Source organism: Lotus japonicus, chromosome 1 (genome assembly GCF_012489685.1).
Source record: "Lotus japonicus ecotype B-129 chromosome 1, LjGifu_v1.2".
In the NCBI taxonomy this organism is placed as follows: domain Eukaryota; kingdom Viridiplantae; phylum Streptophyta; class Magnoliopsida; order Fabales; family Fabaceae; genus Lotus; species Lotus japonicus.
The window spans coordinates 107,774,246-107,795,422 of record NC_080041.1 but is presented as its reverse complement, the minus strand read 5'-3'; the positions used below and the strand labels follow the sequence as shown (position 1 = coordinate 107,795,422).

At 34.9% G+C, this 21,177-nt stretch overlaps 4 protein-coding genes and 1 long non-coding RNA gene across 8 annotated transcripts; 1 reads left to right on the top strand and 4 right to left on the bottom strand.

Moving 5' to 3' along the window:
• Positions 1-1,508: 1,508 nt before the first annotated feature.
• LOC130728956 (uncharacterized) lies at positions 1,509-5,398 on the bottom strand. The gene is made up of 3 exons (XM_057580544.1): positions 5,297-5,398; positions 2,311-2,651; positions 1,509-2,217 (listed from the first exon to the last, which is right to left on the bottom strand). The coding sequence occupies exons 2-3, from the start codon at positions 2,647-2,649 to the stop codon at positions 1,693-1,695; spliced, it is 864 nt and encodes a 287-aa protein (XP_057436527.1). The 5' UTR covers positions 2,650-2,651; positions 5,297-5,398; the 3' UTR covers positions 1,509-1,692.
• LOC130718009 (uncharacterized) lies at positions 3,891-4,731 on the bottom strand. Its single transcript, XM_057568443.1, has 2 exons — positions 4,222-4,731; positions 3,891-4,124 (listed from the first exon to the last, which is right to left on the bottom strand). The coding sequence occupies exons 1-2, from the start codon at positions 4,729-4,731 to the stop codon at positions 3,891-3,893; spliced, it is 744 nt and encodes a 247-aa protein (XP_057424426.1).
• Positions 5,399-5,719: 321 nt separating the features above from the next.
• Positions 5,720-7,987, bottom strand: LOC130728958 (probable phosphopantothenoylcysteine decarboxylase). Its single transcript, XM_057580546.1, has 3 exons — positions 7,829-7,987; positions 7,180-7,534; positions 5,720-6,225 (listed from the first exon to the last, which is right to left on the bottom strand). The coding sequence occupies exons 2-3, from the start codon at positions 7,528-7,530 to the stop codon at positions 5,935-5,937; spliced, it is 642 nt and encodes a 213-aa protein (XP_057436529.1). The 5' UTR covers positions 7,531-7,534; positions 7,829-7,987; the 3' UTR covers positions 5,720-5,934.
• Positions 7,988-9,185: 1,198 nt separating this feature from the next.
• LOC130728957 (bidirectional sugar transporter SWEET9-like) lies at positions 9,186-11,734 on the bottom strand. Its single transcript, XM_057580545.1, has 6 exons — positions 11,600-11,734; positions 11,014-11,050; positions 10,710-10,920; positions 10,346-10,507; positions 10,091-10,210; positions 9,186-9,652 (listed from the first exon to the last, which is right to left on the bottom strand). The coding sequence occupies exons 1-6, from the start codon at positions 11,646-11,648 to the stop codon at positions 9,449-9,451; spliced, it is 783 nt and encodes a 260-aa protein (XP_057436528.1). The 5' UTR covers positions 11,649-11,734; the 3' UTR covers positions 9,186-9,448.
• A 3,691-nt stretch (positions 11,735-15,425) lies between these two features.
• Positions 15,426-19,574, top strand: LOC130728955 (uncharacterized). Of its 4 annotated transcripts, XR_009015838.1 has the most exons (6): positions 15,430-15,730; positions 16,283-16,505; positions 17,535-17,738; positions 17,859-17,920; positions 18,591-18,680; positions 18,867-19,574. It is a non-coding gene; the product is annotated as an uncharacterized LOC130728955 (long non-coding RNA). The 4 variants fall into 4 exon arrangements; XR_009015840.1 differs by adding an exon at positions 16,055-16,177 and having other exon boundaries at positions 15,426-15,730; positions 17,535-18,680; XR_009015839.1 differs by having other exon boundaries at positions 15,427-15,730; positions 17,859-18,680.
• The last annotated feature ends 1,603 nt before the right edge of the window (positions 19,575-21,177 follow it).

The window sequence follows — 21,177 nt, the reverse complement described above, 5'->3', positions numbered from 1 at the left end:
ACTGGATTTGGATGAGTGGCAATAAGCGTTTGGGGAGCTTAGGTCATATCAGTTGGCATTAGTGCACACAAACGTTTGAACTTATTTCGTGACAAAATGTTAACAAAACTTTTTTAATGCATTGGGATTGGAATCAACTCATATCTAAATATGCCTTAGATAATGTGTGCAACCACCACACAAATATTTATATTGTGATCTTATACAAATAGTATTCTGCAGTGCATGATTAATATTAGAAAGAGATATCCAAAAAAATGTAAATAACTAAGGCATTCTTATTAAATTTTGTGAAATAAATATTATTTATTTTTATTTTAAAATCATTATTTACTTATTTGCACAATTGCACTGGAAGAATGTGATTGTTTGATTGTGTAAGGAAGCACCAAAACTAGTCCTTACAAAGGACGCTCAGCCTAAATAGTGACCCTAACAAATGGACTCCTAGGACACATAATTCAGCACCTACCATAAATAGTTGCGTAATCATTAATATTATTATTAAGGCAATTATTAGACCGCTAAGTGGATCATAAAGTCTCATGCAACCCCAAGGCAACCAAGAGCCTAAGACAACCCTAAACCTTATAAATACCCTTGACAATGAAGGGAAATGCATCTTCACTGTAGCGCTAATACAAGACCTAAGACTGAACTTTACCCTATGAGCTTGGGACCCCCGAAGTTTAGAGAAAACAATATATGAAGTCTCTAGTTAGGTTATCACTTAATAAAGAGGCTAATAGAGTTCATAGAAAATTCAGAAAACATTGATAGTTGGATTTTATCGAATTTGCCTTGATAACTCAACTTAAATATTTGATTTTAATTTATTTGAGTTGGTATTTTGGATTTGTTCAGTCAATGGATCCACCCAACACCTCTAATCAAACTTAGTCCTTCTAGCACATGGCTAAAGTGTATGTATCTTTATACACTACAACCATGTGAAGTAAAGTAAAATTAAGAGATTATTAGGGAAGTGAAAAGTAATAAAAAGCCTAAATCATATTACTTGGAGGAAATACATCAAAAATATTTTATTGACAATAAGGTAGCGTTTGGTAACGGGACAGAACAGGACGGAACAGAACAGAACAGAACGGAACAGGACAATAATGTTCTGTACATTGTGTTTGGTAAACATACACAGAACAGGACAATTAGATCCTGTTTAATGTTTGGTGCATGTTTCACAGAACAGAACCATAATGTTAATTACATATATACCCTTGTCATGTTTAATGTTTTATAAAGCATATGGATTAACTAATTAAAATATTTTGATTATATATTAATTTATAACAACCGTATAAAATTTAAAAATCATTGTAGAAATTTATTCAAAAACAAGACTACTGATAAAATTATAAATTGACGTCAAAATTTATAAAAATTATGAGTTATTATCAATTGTTGATACTGTAACTAATTTTAACAAGTGCTAAGTTAACTAACTTTATTTCTAACTATTTTTAAATGACAACAGTGCCTTATTTTCCTGGAAAAAATCATCGAAGAGAAATTCATATTCATCCACAAAATATCATAACAACAAATATTGTTCTAATGTCATCCAAATAAAATAAAAGCTTAAATAAGAGGTCAACCAAAACACCCTAACAATGTATCTTTGAACCAAAAAACATAACCAAATCTGATAAATGTCTTTCTTGGTAGCATCTAGTTTCAATCCTTGAGCACCTTATTAACGAATTCATCCCTGTCCTCTCCTTCCATCTTGAGAAACAACCCTGTAAGTGTAGGACATTTTGCTATCTTAATAGTGGCTTCAATACGATCAGCACGTGTTAAATTAAGCTTCTTAAGTTCATCTGCAACCAAGTCATGCTCTCGGTTTTGAGGTGCAAAGTTGTTAGCCACCATTGCCATGTTATCATTTGCTGCGCTAACACTTGTAGCAAAAGCTTCAACACATGCTATTAATCTATCATTTTCTCTAGCACGTTTTCTTGAAGCTCGAGAAGTTGAAGCTGGTCCTGGAATAGGAACAGATTGAGGTGAGTTTATAGGAATCTTACTCTCTTCTTGAGTGGCCTCATTGCCTAAATCATTTTCTTGTTGAGTATCTTCTGCAGCATCAGCAAATGACTCAGCAATGTGACCATCAGCACGATCCTTTCCAAATATGATTTGCATCTTCTCATATTCTGGATATGATTTGTTGACAAAATTTTGAGCTCTCGGGTGATGCTTAATTAAAAAGGAAAAACACAAAGAAAGTTAGATAAATAAGAGAAAAAAATATTAATAAAATAATACAGGTACTAAAACAAAAACACATACTGCTAAATATTGTTGCAACACTTGCAGGCTATCAACTATAACACATTTTTTGGTGTCGTCCCATCCAAATCCACTTGTATTTATCATGTCAAACACTGCAGTATATTTTGTGTTCCATCGTTTCAGCTTATTTGCCACATGTTTAAAAGTAATGTCAATACCTTCCATCCTAGCCTTCATTCTTTGGGCAGCTATCTCATGTGCTCCTGCTTTAAATTTGCCATTTGGCTGTTTTTGACCTTCAACAACCAATTCTTGTAAAATATTCATAAGATTCTCCTCTTCTATCAAAGTCCAAGTACGACTCTTCCTTGGATCCCCATTTGCTTCATTCTCCATAGCTAAGTTAATCAAAGACTCTTAACTTATTATTGAAATCAAACATATAAATATGAAATACTCAATAATCTGTAATTTAATAAGGCAATGCATAAGATAAATATAAAATAAAGGCTTAAATACTCTGTAGGTCCCTGAAATTGTACCCCGTATCAAAATAAGTCCCTGAAATTTTTTTTTCCGATTCTGGGTCCCTAGAAAAATTTGTTTGATCAAAATAAGTCCCTACGCCGGAGAAGACAGTGGTTGCCTCCTCATTGTTTCCACAAACCATGAAATAACATGTTTAAAACACTCCTAGACCTTCATATATCTGATATGGGCGAAGAAATCGCAAGAAACAAAGCTAAAACGAAGAAACCGAGAAGCTCCATAAATTCCGGCGAGAAGAAATCAACTTGCGACTGGCCTTTTCTCTTCAACTGTGACGACCCAGCCCACGAGACCACCACCACTGAGTTCCTGAGGACGAGACGAAGCCGGCCCAACACCCTGGTCGTAGCGCCGCCATGACCGCCGTCGTCAACCACCGTCTTCTCCGGCGTAGGGACTTATTCTGATTAAAAAAACAATTACAGGGATCCGGAATCGGAAAATTTTTTTTCAGGGACTTATTTTGATACGGGGTACAATTTCAGGGACCCCTAGAGTATTTAAGCCTAAAATAAATGAAGTTCACATTTGTATTACATCAAATAAAATAAAAAAAATAAGCCCTATTTCTACTAGCCTGCCACTCTACAAACATTTGAGTTGCCAAGTTATCCCTCCCTTGAGTCCACTGATTGCTTGTCTCAACTACTCCAATTACATTGTTTGGATCCTCCCCTATAGGTATTGCATCATCCATAAGTGGAGTTTGCTCTTCAGGATCAAAAGACATGCAAATCCTAATAAAATTATGAAGTAAACAACATGCTAATATGATTCTATTTTGTGTTTTAATTGGATAAAATGATGGGCTCCTAAGAATTGCCCATCTCTTTTTTAGTAAGCCAAAACATCTCTCAATAACATTTCTGGCACTTGCATGCTTGAGATTGAAAAGTTCTTCTCGATTTTGAGGTGTTTGGTGACTGTTTGACCATTCTTGCAAATGGTATCGTCTTCCCCGATAAGGAGCAAGAAATCCTTCTCCATTTGTATATCCAGCATCAACAAGGTAATAACAACCTATTAGATAAACTTGTCACCGTAAGTTTAATTACTAGTTTGAAAATAAATTTTATTAACAAAATTTGCTACATACCAATAGGTATTTTCAAGCCATTATGCCTACTAATAGCATCTCGCAATACCCTTGAGTCAGCAGCTGACCCTTCCCATCCAGACAAAACATACGCAAATTGCATGTCTCGTGTACAAACTCCTAACACATTTGTAGCAAGATATCCTTTCCTTGTTCGATATCTTGCACTATCGGCTACGGGTACAGTGACTGGTATATATGTTCCATCTAATGCTCCCAAACAATTCTATTAAAGCAATTAGAAAAAAATTGAGACTAAATTATTCCCAACTATAATATGTATTGAAAATAATCTAGCTTAAGATGAATCTTAATTTGATTACCTTAAAATATTTCCACCTTTCATCAGTGCAGTCTTGGGGTATAGGTTCAGGTTTTGCAAGTAACAACTCATGCAACCGCAAAACAGCAGACAAGACATTATGGAAATACCTACTAACTGTCTCTCCTGACCTATAATATGTAACTTGAATATCTCTATTCTTCTTATGATGGGCTAGTATATTTAGAAAAATAGCAACTTGCTCCTCAATCATTAATTTTCCATCCTCAATCAACCCTCCTTGAATTTTTAATAGCTCACACAATTTAGCAAAAGTGTTCCTACACATTCGTAATTCCCAAATACAATTGTTATCACTGCTTTTTATAATTCCATCTATTACACTTCCTCGTGCGATGTCTCTAATATGACTATTATGCTCTAAAGGAGCTCTCTCTAATTTTTTTTTCAGAAACTCATTAATCAATATAAGTGCAGCTCCAGACATTGCAAGAATATTAATGTACATCCTCCAAATATAGAAGAGTGTCAAAACACGATGATCATCCATTATTGCCTATTGTGAAAAATAAAAGAAATTAGGGAATATAATTTACACAAAAGAAAGTAATATCATGCAATTTAATTTTGCTTAATTTATCATCTCATGCAAGTTAATTAGCTTTCTGTGATTGTAGCAGTATGATCACATAAAAATTTTGTTTGAACTGGTATGTTCACATAAAATTGTAAAATAATGAATATAATTTAACCAAATAAGCTAACCACGTGATACCTAAATTTTTTACAAGTGATTATAACCAATGGTGGGTGATGGTGTCGCACTATCGCCGCTGAAGAGTGAAAATGCCTCTCTCGCCCAAGTGATTATAACCAAATATGATACTGCTACTTAATTTTTTAGTGGGTGATTGGTGATAAAACAATAGTATGAGAGGTGAGATATTAACAATAGCATCACGTGAGTTGTGGTCAAGAAAGAAAATGATGGAATCAATTGTAAAAAATAGTGATTCAGACATGAACACCTAAAAACCAAAAAGTAATGGCAAGAAGATGTATCATAGCATCATGTGGGTACAGAGCAAAACAGAACGGTGGAGTTTTTGGAATACCTCGATGGAGTGAGAAAATCGATTGAGAAGATTGAAGCCGCAGCAGCCGCAGAAGACGTCAATTGATTTTGAGGAGAATGAGAATGATAGAGAAGCGTTTCTAACGCAATAGACCTAGAGGGCAATTTTGTCACTGTAAAATATTTTAATTATGTGTTCTGTTCTGTTCTCTTCTGTTCCACCTTTTTTTAGGAACCAAAATGTCCCGTTCCTGGAGCTTTTTGTCCCGTTCTGTTCCGCATTAAAAGCATGACAAACACAGAACAGAACCCATATGTCTCGTTCCGTTCCCTTCCCCCCTTTCTACCAAACGCTACTTAAGAATATGCATTGACTATAAATATTTTCGAAGCTTTTGAGAGAGATCACAGGTGTAATAATTTTTGGACAGAAAAATTAGTGGACAAAAGATATAACCAAATGTGCAACATCAATAGGAGTATATTATTATAATCTACAGACTGAAACCAGTACAAGTTGAAGTCAAAAGTCACCATTTTAAGAGACATATACAAGCATCACTGGCATTCACCTCACAACAAGTCACAAATGCTAAATACAATGTTGTAAATAAAACAGGATCAGATGGTCAAATCCAGACCTTCACCATTCATATATTTCTACAATTGTCAAAATTGTTAAACATCACCATTACCCTGCACAGACTTTGACTCATAAAACAGTCTAACAGTCGAGTAAATGGTGGAAGGTTCGGCCATCGCGCCATTGCCGTAATCCCCACAAGCTAATCTCTTTGCAACAGGGGGAATGAGACAAATCCCAAGCTCATCAGTGGAAATAAGATGCCTCTCTGTGAAAGGATTATTCCACATTAAAGTGTTCATGGCTGGTGCAACAAAGAATGGCTTGCTGTAGTCCCAAGCTCGCACAATACAAGTCAGTAGATTGTCACACAGCCCTCCAGCAATCTATAAAAGCATATATTTAATGATTTAGTATTCATGCACTGTCAGTGTAAAAATTCTTTTTACTGACATCCAATCATTTCAGGCCACCTCTGCTTAAACAATTACATGATTTATCATTTTAATTAAATTTAAAAATTAGTTTCTGACGTGGAAAACAACAATTGGAGGTCAGCGTATATACATTAGATCCATATTTCATTTAATAAAAAGGAGAAAGTGGCAATTGCAACAACCTCAGCTAAGTACTTTAATAGAAACATGCATGCAAAGCCTAAATAAGATGTGCACAAAAATTGGCCATCATATGATGAACATGAACACAGATCAGCACATGAAATTGTTCAAACTATAGAGACGGGTAACTTCATTATTTTTTTGTGTACTAAATTGTTCACACAGGCCAAAGGTCCCCCCCCAAGAGTGCGCCCCCCCTAATGATCGAACTATCTGCCTAAGGGTTCAAAAAGTCACTTTCAACCATAGTAGACAAAATCAGGATTTTGACTTAAATCGGGGAGGGGGTTGTAGATCGTAAATCCCTAAATCATAAGATTAATCGTAAGATTTAGCAGATAACCTAGAGAAGAGAGAAAAAAACAGGGAACAGAAAACTAGGACAGAGCAAACAGCCAATTTAGGTAGCTAGGGTGCGACTTAGCAGCAGTTTGGCAGCGATTTAGGGAGTTCGGGTGCGATGCACCGATTTACCCAGAATGCGATTTAGCTGGGGTTTAAATCGCAGTGTGCTCTTGAATCGCAAAATCCTGTGATTTAGCGATATAAATCGCAATTTTGATTACCATGCTTTTACTATGACCGGGGTAGACAAGTAATTTTCATAGAGAAGCTAGCTTGCTTAATTTAATGTGAAGAGATAATGTGATATGATTAATTATTTTATCGTGTCACTATGTAGAATAGACAAGATTAGCCGACATTTATTAACTTAATTACCTTTCCAAGAGTGTTAGCTGATAAAGGAGCAATGACCATGATATCAGCCCATCTACGAAGCTCAATGTGAAGCACGCTATCGCCTAGTTTCTTCCAACTAGACCACTCATCCTCATCTGTATATAAAATCACATCCTTGGGAATCGCTGTCCTGTCAATAAAATGCAAAGAAGATTTGGTAGCCACTGCTCTTACTTCAGCCCATTCAGAGAAACAATGACACAGATTTGCAAATTTGAGAGCAGCAACACTCCCACTAGCAGCAAGCAGGATCCGAGGCTTCCTCGGGGCAGCAGCATCCACTGACATAGCTTCTCCTTCTGCACCTACGGGTTCCGACAAAGCCGCCATCACCCTGAGATTTCAACAATAATCTTGAATATCCATGATCCAAACAGCAATTTCAGCTTTACTTATGAAAAACACTCAAAATTGGTAAACTAAAACCCCTTTATAGGACAGTACATAATTAACTGAATCTGAATGTTTGCACTATATAAACTGTGAATAATCATGCTTCTAATGCATAAATTCTAAACATAGCCATAGGTAGCATAAGATCAATGACCATATCACTGTGATATACCCTACATTTGTTGAAAAACTAATCATATTTCGGAGTTTCAATGAGGATATAGCCTCTGTTTACCTCGACGGGAGGAGCGGCGAACTGCAGGTGCGAACTGGAGGTTCCGGCGAGGCAGCGACGGCGGTTGCAGGCGGAGGGGTTTAGCGTTCCGGTGGAGGAGAACACTGAGCAAAGCTTCCAGGAAACCTAAATCCCAAACTGTAAAACGAGGGTCCTTATTTCAATATATTCATTGGTTAAATATTGATATTCCATTTTAAAAGTGTATTATTTCTTTAGTTGAAAAGCTTTCTTATGAAATGGTTTTAAAAATATGAAATTTGGATTCAATGGTAGAATTTATCAATTTCATATTCTATAAAAATTTGCCAAAATATATGTCACAAATATGGGTTCGATTGTGGTAGTTTTAGGGGAGTCGTTCGCGCTGCATTGGTGCCTTAATCTTTCCGTTGAGCTTGAGTTTCAGGATGTCGTTGGGGAGACGAATAACTTGATTGTGACAAATACTTGGAAGAGCCATCGTCGTCACTAACTTGGATTTCTCAGTTTTTTCGTCAGTTTATGTTGGTTCATGTTAGTAGATCAAGCAACATGGTTGCAGACTTTCGAGCCAAGTTGCTCTTTCGAATTATTGTTTTGTTGAGATTGAAGAATACCCATATGCTTTAGAGGGTGTTCTCTCTTCTGATCTTATGATTGTTGATTATTTTATTTTTTATTTTTTTATTAAAGAAATCTCATTTATCGTAAAAGAAATATGGATTTGATGAGATTTTCTTCCTCCTGGTTACATTAAGTGCAATGTCATGGTTTAGTTTGAGGTGCTTTGCGTTAGGCCAGTTGCGGTGGAGTGTGCAGAGATAACTCCAATTATTGGATTTTTGGATTTACTCGTAACCTTGGAGTTGGTAATGTTCTCCATGTTGAGATCTGAGTGATTCTTTCCATGTTAGACTTGAGTTGGGACGTAAGTCATCGCCAAATTGTTATTGAGAGCGGCTCTTAAGTGGCTATTGATTGCTGAATGGGAATTGGAAGCGCTATCGTTCGTTTTCTTCTTTTATTTTTCATATATGTTTTCAGTTGCGTAAGGAATGGACCATTGATTGTCCTTATGTTCCTATGGAAGCAAATCGAGTCGCTGATTGTCTTGCGGGTGAATCTCATGAGTGGTCTTTGGGGCTTCCTGTTCTTATTGTTGCTCCTTTAGGGTGTAGGGAGTTTTTTCCCATGTCTTTTCCGAAGCTTCTGTCTTGTATTTGTCCTCGCTTGAGGTTTTTTTTTAGCTTCTAGCCTTCTTCATATCTTGACTTCCGATTTAATATATTACTAAAATATGTATGCGTAATGTAAGAGCGTATAAATTACTTTATAATATTTATGATATGTTCGAGTTTCTCCATCTTCTATTTATCCAAAGAAACACCTGGAATCTTTAGTGTTGCTTTCAACATGCATAATTTGACCTTCTTGTTGGAACTTCAATTTCAAACACACCATATAAACTCATAGTTACTTTAACTAGAACTATAATAATTAGTCTACTACATGGGCATTGCATGCCAATTATAAAGTGGCAATAGTCCCTAGTACAGCAGAGTAATTAGATAAGAGACATTATTTCATCAATACTAAGCATATTTATCCTAGACCCTATATATACAGTCCTTAGCAATATCAAACTATGTTCTCTTTCATTTCCACCACTGAAGGGAGAACAAGTTTATTATTCCCATCATTGCTATGCTGTGCAGGTTTCTCTGTATTCCCCCATTCTTGTTGCTCTGTAGCCTCAACTTCTACTTTCTTCTTAGCATTCTTGTATATGATGTATAAGATCATCTGGGAGATGCCAAACAAAAATCCTAGCACATTTGGCATCTGATGATTGCAAAGAACAAGAAATTCATCAGTTTTACTTTCAAGCATACAAGAGAAAACTAACAAGATGAAGAACTCCAGGAGTAACTCTTGTCAAATTTACTCTTCTTAATAACTTTTTATAGAATATATATGAACTTATCTGGTTAATAGAAAGTTTTAATTCACTAGACAAGTGTACAAAATTTCAAAACAAATTAAAGTCATTTGATATTTTGTCAGAAAACTTTAATTTAATGGACATTATACTTTCTAAAATATAAGCAAATATGAACTATAAGATTAGATGCATAAGAATATCTGATTTAACTAAAATTTGATGTGCAAGATCATTATGTTGATATCATATAATTCAACAGTTGAATTTATTAGATTCAGATTCTATAATAAAGTTATTAAACGGATTGCAGATCCATATGTGTGTGTGTTATTCCTCACCATGATGTAGTTATCCTTGTCAAAGAGCCCATAGAAAAACCACATGGTGGCGCAGAGGGTAAGAAACAAGGACAAGGAAAATGGCATGTACTCTACACTTCTGGTTTTGATGACTTTTCTCTGCAATTCATGTGGAAAATTTTCAAATGTTGTTATTATATGCATAAGAAGAACAAGATGCTAATTAATCGTGATAATCAACATGCAAATTTGCATGTCAAACTATATAAGATGAATGGAGAAAGCAGAAAGTACCATGATGCTTAAGGGAGCAGCAAAGACCGCAATGTTAAAAATGGCGCAAATCAATCCAACAGCATGAACACGCTCAGCACTCTTCACAACAAACATGGTGATTATCATGGTCAAGCCAAGACCTCCTATGTCTGCCATTAGTATCAATAACAAGGTGGATATCTGCAATTCATGAAAAAACATTAATTTCCACGCGTCAATAATAATAGGAAAATAATTTATGGACATCTAAGTATCATTACTGATAATAAGCTTGCCAAGGTATAGTTGCTTTAGAAGACTCTTGAAGAAATTTGTAATGTTATTTTAACATCATTATAGTATAATTTTAGGTCAAGAGACAAGTAGTTTCATCTGTGTTCACCTTCTGCTTCTTGGGAGCATATATAATGTACATCATTAGGTATGAAACTTCTATAGCACATCCAATACAGTTGATGGTGATAATCAAGAGTGCATTGGTCTTGAGGAAACCATAATATAGCAGCAACATTGCACTTAGAAGTGCAACCACATATGGGATTGACTGGAACCCTTCAGATGATTTTTTCTTGTAAATTGTATAGAAGGTTGGCCTGCAAGAGACATATAATTTTTTTATATATAGTGTTTCATTGTGTGAGTGATATTCATACTAAAATATTATTTTGCTAGTAAAAGGGACTTACAAGGGTGCTAAGAACACCATGAAGGACACAATGTTACCTATAGACAAGAACAAAACAGAGAACATCAGTGAAGCTGTGAAGGACCAAGATAAGAATAGATTAAAAAATAGATAAGGTAATAGGCAAAATTGAAAGCTATACTATTGTTACATGCATCACACTCATGCTGTAATGAAAACTTTGAGATTATAAGAAGTTACAAAACAAAGATGACTAGACATTTTGCTAGACCCATTGGAATTACACACAAAAAGAGTAACTATATCATGTTTGGATCAGGGATTAGTTTATGTTTTCTCAAAATCAATTCTGGCACTCAGAAGCTTAAATTTCCTCAAAATTAATTCCCACACTCTCCTCAAAATCAAAACATGTTTAAGGTGCCTGTTTGGAAACTCATTTACTATTAGTTTTATAGTCAAAATCAATTATGAGAAGAAGCTTGTGAGTATCTTTTGAGTGACATAATTGATTCTTGGGCGAGAGAATCTGATCCAAACATGCTATAAGATATTTGCATCATTGCATGACATAAAGGTTAGAAAATGATTCTATGAAATGGTTGGAATACAAATCAAATTAATACCTAGGAGACCAAAGATTAAAACCATCTCACGTTCAGAAATTGAAATCATTTTGGAGGTTGTGGTATTTGGTAGCTAAGTGTTGGGGGAAAGCTTTGCCTTTTGTGCGGTATGAGTAGGAGGACAATTTGTGCTTCAACAAAGCTTGCTAGCTTCCATATATATACACATTGGATAACTTGTATGATTGTCCTCCAGGACCACCACATTCATGTACGTATACCATTTTTTTGTCTCACAAAACTCTCTCTTTTAAAAGCATTAAAAATTATGAATCAAAAAGCCAACCGGCCAAATATCTAAAATCATGAGGTTTGGTAACTTCTAACTTATCTCCATCCTGAGTGTGCTTAAAATACAATCTAAAATCATCAGGTTTTTTAGTCTATGTAAAATTGCAGTTTCACCTAAAATATATAAACTATTCTCACATTAATATGTAAAATACATCTAGTGGTATATATTTGACTCATTTTAAGCAAAATTTCAAATTCAAATATTATGTATGGATGAAACATTGTGAGAGCTAGCTAGCACACTAAATTATGGTTTACTTTAAATCACACTATCTTTCACTGAGTCAATCATGTTCGAGTTTTGAGTCGGGTACGTATGAGTATGACTAACATCAAAGCTATTGATATCAAGTATTTAACGCAACTACATTCACATAAACTCAAAATTAAGGCATCTGCTTAAGCTAGACTCGATAATTATCCTTTGGTGTTTCTGTAAGCTATTGATATTTTGCCGCATGGCCAACAGAGTACACCAAATAGGGGGGCATGAGTCACATGACCATATGTGCCCCCCAAGATGTTCGTTCAGTCAAACATTAAAATGAATCCCAAAATACCAAAACCAAAATAAAAAAGATAGAACAGTAGCATTCATATCATATGGTTAATAGATTGGCTTTGTTCTTAGGGAGTTCAAAACTGCTTGCCTATTTCTAGTTCTCGTGTACAATTATTTGGTCACTTTAGCATGCACTTCTGTTCATCATGGTGTCCTACAAATTATATGAAGATAGTTTGCTTTTGGCTTTTACTTTTTTGTGGGAACTTTTCTTCAGACACACAAATATAGGAAAATTCGTATATAAAAAAAGTATGTATGGTTTAAGCAAACTGAATTAACAGATCGAGGAAATAAGAAGTGAGGTAAGTCAATGAGAGGACAAACAAGTAGGTTAACCTATCAACCCCAAAATATCTGTCTATATTATTCTTTAATATTCTCCCTTTATTTTATGCCATTAGCTCTGTTTTCTCAATAAAAATTATCAATTATATAGTGGAAAAATTATATGCATGTTGTTCTTTCAGAAATAGATATCTATTTACCTCTATAATCCAAGTGTGGTAGATGTAAACGGAGTGCATGCTAATGTAAAAATATATCCATAGTGAAGTACGGTGAGGGACATACTAGCAAAAAACACGTCGACACTCTAGTAAGGTTTTTTATTAGAGAAAAACTCAAAATCTTTAAAAGAATATATAATGAGCAAAATGAATGAAGCTTATATAATTGTACCATCAAACTTGTATTTATATGGTTTGATTCGAAATATAGTTGAAGCACATAGCTTTAGTGAAGTCATTGTGAGTGATGGCCACACTTAGCCAATGTTCATATTATTGGTTGTGTGGGACTGTCGGCTATGCTTTTCTCAACTGACTATTAGACGAGATAATTCTTGCTTTTGCGGTTTCCTCAAATCGGAGATAAAAAGGCACACATATTTTTTCTTTATGTTTTACGCATTTATTGCTGATTTGACTCTGCCAAAAATGTGTCTTTAATGACCATAAGAGTTTTTTATTTTGACAAAATTATTTTTAAACACGAAAATAATTTTCTCTCCTCTCTTTCTATCATACGAAATGAGTAATAAAATCTAGTCGTTTTCTTACCTCTTTTTCTCTATTCATCTTCTCTTGTCTCTCTTTCCCCCTACAAACACATAAGTGTTATTTAGGAATCCACATGTGCTCCTTGTGCGTAAAAAGTTTTTGACATATTAGGTGAGAGAACTTCTTATTATAAGAGATATTATGAGAGATGAAAGAAGTAAATCTTGACAATTAGATATCAAAGTTAAAAGTTGAGTAACGCTATTTTTTTCTAGTTCAAATAAATTAATTTAGGATTAGTTATGATGAATCAGCTGAGAGTCAACGTGATGATTGTCTAGTCTTAAAGGCCATTAAGCGCACACACTTAAGGATTTGAAGCGATCACATCCGGAGTGATCTAATGGCTCGATTAATATGAAGAACACTTCTTAAGACTATCAAGCGCACACACTTAAAGACTTGTAGGGTTTGTGTCCATTCCGAGTCATCGGGAGATGATGACATGATCGATCGCATCGCAACTGTTAAGAACCCAAGGTTAAAGGATAAATAACTCACAATAATGGATAGTCATCCGTAACCCCACGAGGGAATTAAGGGAATTATTTCTGCATTTAACATATAGTAAAACACATAATGATGTTGAAATCCCTAGTGTTTTTTTTATAAGTATGTCGAAATCCCTAGTAACCCACGAGACAAACCTATAAAAGAACTAGGGAGGCAACATGGGAAAAATCATCTTCACTCTAATGCTAATGCATGACCTAAGCTTAGACTTTACCCTTTTAGTTTGGGACCCCGGACGTTTAGGGTCAATAATAATGTTAGTTTATGTTTTTTAAAATTGGATTAAAAAACAATAATAAACAGAATGTCAATGATTGGAACCAAAAATATTAGAAAGCAACCCTATGCACGTGGCACCAAGGCAGTGGCTTTGATATATTCTCAAACTAAAGCAAACATGATCATCAAATTCATGATCCAACTGACATATATCTTTACATGCTTTTGTCTGGTAAACGTGGAGGAGAATGCATATGAATGAAATGAATGGATGCACTCAGACAAGACTCGTCATGCTGCCAAACACGACAGCACACCACCAATTCCTTAGCAGAGATAGAGAGGGTACGTGTCTCATGGTCAGATTACTCAGAAACCATTACATTCATCAGATTCAGATCTTTAGTAGTTAATGGAGTGGTCGATGTTTTACGACGCTAGTAACTGCCGGGGTTGTTTTTAGCTCAGGATGCGGCTATCCCGGTTACTCTGCGGTACACGTGTAGGCTCATGATTGCATTCATATTTCGGTGGTGCAAGACAAGACAAGACAAAATCCCCACACCATAACTCTATGTGGGATGATCTTGATCATCAATATATACCTTTTTCTCTTTTGTTTATGATTAGTAACTATAAACTTGTTATATATTGAAAACGAATTGAAAGAACTTATAACCTATAAGAAAAGTGCGAAATAAATCTGTTTACCAAAAAGTATTAACGCGGTAGCTAATTTAAGGTCGACTTAGCAGCATTGTGGGATTGTTATTAAATGACTTGAAGCTAACGATTAATGTCAGAATTGTAGCTAATGCTAATTTATTCAATTGACCCTAAACTTGCATAAGATTGTTGACTCTTCATTGTCCTTTCATGTCAAGGTTTGTGTTCCTTGTAAATGCATTTTTTTTTTTGTACCAATATATATATCCGCAGCCAGTAATAATGAAACTAATATTCTACAAATGCATTTGAACCATTTTGAGAAGTGTTTTTCCTGTTGTCATCTACTACTTCTTATTCATGAGTTTGGATTTCACTATTCCTACAAAAACAACCAATCACATTACGCCATCTGTCCTTCTTTTTGTTACCTTTTCAAATTTTGTTTTATTTTTTAATTGAAATCTGTCTGCCACTTCATAATTCAGATCTTCAACTTTTAATCTGGTCCGTTGATTGAAAAATCCCAAATCAGATCTCTCATTTCGCCCACGTGAGGTTGCAGTGCCGCCTCCCTCCTCTCCGGATTCCATGGGGAAAGTACGACCTCACTTCTCTTCCACCTCCCTTCATCTTCAATTTTCGCCCCTTTTCCCCGATTTCTCTCTATTGCGACTGTAGCAACATCACGTATTTCCCCTGCTCTAGCTGTGATCGACGTCACTCTGTTCAAAAGATGTATTTTTCACAATTTTCTGCTTCTTCCCGTGGCTTCTCCGGCGCTGGCTATCACATCTCCCGTCAACCATTGCGTGGGTAAGCTTCGTAACAGAGCTCGAACCCACTGTAGCTTAGCACATCTCATACGTTTGTTCCTAATTTCGTCCTTTATTTGAATTTTTTATCTGACCTTTTTTATTAGATGTCATTTCCATTCTGATTTGAAGTTGAGATTAGGTTTTTAGTTCTAGGGTTATAGGTCGATTGTTGTACACAACTTCTTCTCCTTTGAATTTTTTCTCATATCCATTTGCCTATAAATGCTCACACAACCCTTGCTGCACCACAATTCACTCCACCACAGTTCACACAATCCTCATTCTAACCTCTGATATGAATGGTGGTTTTAATTCGATCAAGAGCCTTATACCTGGAAGCGATCTGTGGAGAGTGAAAGTCAGGGTTCTTGAGGTGTGGGAGCTTTGTACTGTTGGAGAACCAATGAATCCATTTGGTATCCAGATGGTTCTCCTTGATGCTGAGGTTGCTTGAATCTTTGTATTAGCGGCAAATTGTTTATTATTGTTACTGATTATTGATTGTTGATTTCTAAAGGTTTGCTTACAATGTTTCATTCTTCTTTTTTAGGACCTCCAAAGTGAGGGAACCATATGCATTTAATAAAGTTTTCAGCAGTAGTTGGTGGAGTAAGAAGCCTATGTTATGCAGGAGCAAGATTATGCATTAGGCTAGGAGCTTTGGACATTTAGAGGGAATGAGCAAAAAGTTAGAACATGAATTAGGCAAGAGACAGAACCCCTTGGACATTTTTCTTATCCCAATACAATGGTGACTGCCGCCTAACATGATGGTAATCAAACCAATATTAAATTGTTTTCATTATAGTTTGCTGCTGCATTTTAAATTCCTATTTGAGCTGGAACAAATTCAAAATCAACAGATAATGAATGTTTTCCAAATATAAGAAAGGAACTTAGGCCAATAATGTTCCATTAGAAATTGTTGTACCTTTTTGTGTTCTGTCTGTAAACTAATGAACTTGGAAATTTTGTTCATGATTAGTGAGTTCCTTGGCAATTAGCTGATAAGTTAGAGATTGTGTGTTTGGTGTTGCATGTGTAGTGTGTGGATAAGTTCAAGTATTTGGTATAAAATATGTGTATTGTGGATAAATTTGTATACAAGACATGTACTTTCATATGACATTTATAAACCAAGTATATAGTTTGTATACTTTCAATTGTATACAAGAGTGCATGAAACATGACGAGATTACTTTTGTTTTGTTTTGTTATGAATCATGCATTTAATAACTGTTCATAGTGATCATGTTATTCCTTTGATGAGCATGAAGAATTTACTTTTCAATAGGAGAGTTATTAATTTGTGGTGTTGAATTGGATTTACTGTAGATTCTGTAGCTTCACTTTATATGCTTACTGCTTCTATTCAGTAGAAGAACATATGGTAAAAGCGGGATGCACACCTTCAAGGCTGCTGTTAATCTTTGTTCTAATTCTAATATCTCTATTTTGGTAAATTGTTTTAGCCGAGTAAATCTTTATTCATACGAATAAAACCCCTTATATAGTGACATTTCACAACTTAAAAGAAAAAAAAGAAAATCGTTTTGTTCTTTTGCCCTATGTCTTTTTTTTCTTTCTCTTGCCATGTTTTTTCTTCAACAGTGAGTTTTAGGATTAGGCTTGAGTTTGACCCCTTAAAATATATACTGATAACTTTTAGTCTTTTGGTGTTAAACATTGAATAATAACTGTAAGGAGAAGCATTTCAGTAGATCATTCTGTCTCTGCTTTCTTAGTTTCTTTTTCCATACAACTTTTTAATCTTTCTGTGACTGCTACTTTTGACAACGCAGCATTACCAGAGCAGTCCGAGGGATACATCCAAGTATTTCTTGATGGATGATTACAAAAACATCCTTTCTTAAAAGGATTGCAATAGCAAAGGACAAAAAGTTTATATTGAGTTTTGTCACCATTGGGTTCAATAGGGACCAAATCTTGCACTTTAGCGTGGGCCAAAAGAGGGCTATGATTCACATATGACCCAACAATATGAGGTGAGTCTAAGCCGCAGTAGCTGTTGTTGTTAAGTAGTATATTTTTATCAAGTGGATAGTCTACCTTTGTCAGTATGTGATACCTGTGTAAGTATGTGGTCTAATTCTATGGTTATGCAGGGGTTATCAAAAGTTAGCTGCCTTGGGAGATTTCTGTGAACTTTCTATTTTCTGATTTTTGGGTTTGCTCTCTCTCTCTCTCTCATGATAGAATTTCTTGGACATCCATTTGCTTGGTTTGATCATTATGTGCTCTTTTGTTTTATCCATCACAAGAAGCAGATCAAACTGCTGCCTAAAGTATTCTTTCTAGCTTTAAGAAAAACTTTTGTATTGTTCGCCTAATTTTGGGATTTATCAATAGCTAAGTTTCTGTTTGATGCACTACTATAATAGTTATAGAATTATTTTTCATGAAATTGACTTGAATAAAATGGATTTGGAATTTGATGTCATTGTATTGTTGTGCAAGCTAAGATCTAATACTTTACAAATATAAGATAAGAAGTCAATGGGGTAATCAAATAGAAGTTTGCAGAGAAAGCTTAGGCCTTTTAATCCTATAACTAACCCCGTTAGAGATCAATTTTCCCTTTTGCCTACAACCCCAAGGATTGAAAAGAATGGTTTGAGTGAATAGCAAATAATGTCTAAGTCAAACTATATAAGCTAGATAAGTAATGCAGTGATTTCAGAATTTTCTGTTTGTTACCTATATAAATTTTGAAAAGTAAGTCCTACTTATGTAATCTGCTCTTACTATAATCTGTTTACCACTTTTATTGAGGTTGTTTCTTCAAAAGCATTCATTTAGTTGGAGAGACTTAAAAACTAAGTTAATCATCTATGCAGAATTGTGAACTCAAAGAATTCGTGAAGCTATTTCGGCACATGCAGTCTTATCTCTTCCAGGAACTGATTGATTAATTCTAGCTCTATAAGGTGACTTTTGTTGCATTTGGACTGTATGCTGTTCCAATTGGATGTTTTAAAGAAATGTAATATTTACAAACAGAGTTTCCTTAACATTAACAAGCAAAGGGATTGGGCAGATTTGCACCATTCAAGTTTTGTTTTCTCTCTTACACAATAACTTTATTTACTCTTTTCTCAATGCTCCCCTTTCAGGCTGTTTATTTTGTTCACCATCGATTTCGGAGGCGGGACAAAAGAACCAATTTGCTTTTGTCTTTGTTCTCCAATTTGGATAAACTTTTGGCACCAAAGACCATGTCACATCAGCTTATGGGTTGGTATCCTTGCATTACACAAAACATTGAGTGATCAACCAAGGAATCCCTTGGTTGTTGCTGCATTTAGACTTGCAGTTCATAGTGGTGGAAATTTGTTGGAAGCAGTAGACATATCTAGGAGGATCAACAAACCGCATGATGACAGATTTCTTGAATTATAAATTATTAGATACTTCAGATCTGGATGCAGAGGCTTTGGCAGATGAGATTTTGGATCTTGCGGAGTCTGTTAAAGAGTCACTGTTACAGATGACAACTAGGCATATGGTATCTCAAGCTATGGCTGACTATCCTCAAGCTCCTCATTCAGATATGGTTTTCATCCCTTTAGGAATGTACCTAAAAGCTGTCAGTATTTTTGATTGTTTAAGAGCAAGGGTTGGTAGGAAATTTTTGTCAAAGCAAGGTAGAAAAACTGATTTTGAGTCCTTAGCTGCAAGAAGTACGACACATGTTAGCAATGGTTGTATTTGATACTGTATATCCACTGCACTGGGACCCAGATCAGTCTTGAAAGTGCACTGAATTTGCTGGAGACAATTTGAAGTTTATTAGTAAATGAAATTGTGAGAAAGTTGATGCTGGTGTAGGCATTCTATCAGTGAGACATAAATGAAAGATAATAATAATATATAAGTGTTTCACTAATTAAAATTGTATGTTGTAGTAAATATATCATTGTATCATTCTCTATATATATATATATATATATATATATATATATATATATATATATATATATATATATATATCAATACTCAATGATTATAGTTAACAATTGATTCGGTAAAAATTTACCCGTGCATCGCACGGGCAAACGGGCTCTATCCTAGTACGTTTAAACCAATGCTTCGACAAGTTTTTCAATTTATTAGTTTCTTATTATGTGATATAGCTATTTGATTTTTTTTGTTTTACAAGTAATATTAATTCATCAATGCCAAAATTAATAATCAACAACATACTTACAACATTTTGACGATATAAATCTCACACTTTCAAAAGAATGAGTTTGTAAGACAAAAGAATGCATAGTCATATTCCTACATATAATAATTGTATGGTGTTTCCTGCTTTTGCATACAATCCATAGATAGTTGACATTAAAATATGAGAGTTTTTTATTTTAACATTGTTTCCTTTCATGGACATGTCATCATTGGTTTGTCATCTGCCAAGTGATACAATTTTTGCCAATAAATCAACAACACGCCGCTAACCAGTTTCATTATTCTTTGTGTGCAACAAATTCGTCCATTTCCATATACTGTGTGCGATCCCTTTTTCATATAGCATGAGAGTACGTCTATAGCCAAATCATTTGAAACTCGTTGTTGTTGATGTCCAAAGATGCATGAATATGTCATTTGGTTCACTTTGCCAAACCAATTCATAGCTAGACAATGTATTCAAATACAAGGGTTGAACCGTGGGTGGTAGGGGTAGCGATGGCGGTTTGAGAGGTGAGGGTTAGGGCGAAGTGTGATGAGGTTTGAGACTTATAAGGTTGTTGAGGCGGAAAACCAAAAGGTGTAAGAAAATTTCCAATATGAACAAAAGGCTTCAATTACTTGAATAAGTAACCAATGTAATAAATTGATGTCACAAGGCTTTACTTGGATAAGAAAAATTCCAATTTCAACATATGGTTTGCATGTTTATTGATGTCACAAGGCTTTACTTGAATAAGTAACCAATATAATATTTATGAATGACATTTCTTGCATTTTCACTCTTATTGCAATTGATATGCCGAATTTTGTGGGCGAAGAAAGATTGAAAGTTGATAATTGAATGATGGAAGATCAATGGCCAAATCAAAGATCATGCATACATGCTTTGCACTCTTCGCAGGAATGGAAGGTGACATGCATATGGGCTGACAACTAAATTCAATAAAACAAGCCGCCAAATTCACTTTTTGTTATGAAATAAAATCATCAATTCTTACATGAATGGGCCACGTGTCAATCTATTGAGGTGAAAATGCAAACCCACGACAAATCGATTTTGATGCAAAAGAGGCATATCATCAGCTTAACAGCTTTGATTTATAAAAAGAAACTTGTCAGAGAAAAAAGATTCAAGTTGTCAGGGAAAAAGGGATTCATAAAAGAAGAGAAGAGCAATCAGCAACGTAACAAGAAATAAAATTATGGATAAGGAGAAAGTTTATCAGAGAATAT

Bases quoted from the DNA above. Each gene is read 5' to 3' on its own strand.
- LOC130728957 (XM_057580545.1), bottom strand. From the start codon at position 11,648: ATGATTTCAATTTCTGAACGTGAGATGGTTTTAATCTTTGGTCTCCTA. The intron at 11,051-11,599 runs GTATTAATTTGA...TCTTGTCTATAG, and splicing joins TTTAATCTTTGGTCTCCTAG to GTAACATTGTGTCCTTCATG. The intron at 9,653-10,090 runs GTGAGGAATAAC...TGCAATCATCAG, and splicing joins ACAAGGATAACTACATCATG to ATGCCAAATGTGCTAGGATT.
- LOC130728956 (XM_057580544.1), bottom strand. From the start codon at position 2,649: ATGGAGAATGAAGCAAATGGGGATCCAAGGAAGAGTCGTACTTGGACT. The intron at 2,218-2,310 runs GTATGTGTTTTT...TTTTTAATTAAG, and splicing joins TGTTGCAACAATATTTAGCA to CATCACCCGAGAGCTCAAAA.
- LOC130728958 (XM_057580546.1), bottom strand. From the start codon at position 7,530: ATGGCGGCTTTGTCGGAACCCGTAGGTGCAGAAGGAGAAGCTATGTCA. The intron at 6,226-7,179 runs GTAATTAAGTTA...ATGCTTTTATAG, and splicing joins CAGCTAACACTCTTGGAAAG to ATTGCTGGAGGGCTGTGTGA.
- LOC130718009 (XM_057568443.1), bottom strand. From the start codon at position 4,731: ATGGATGATCATCGTGTTTTGACACTCTTCTATATTTGGAGGATGTAC. The intron at 4,125-4,221 runs GTAATCAAATTA...TTGCTTTAATAG, and splicing joins AAAGGTGGAAATATTTTAAG to AATTGTTTGGGAGCATTAGA.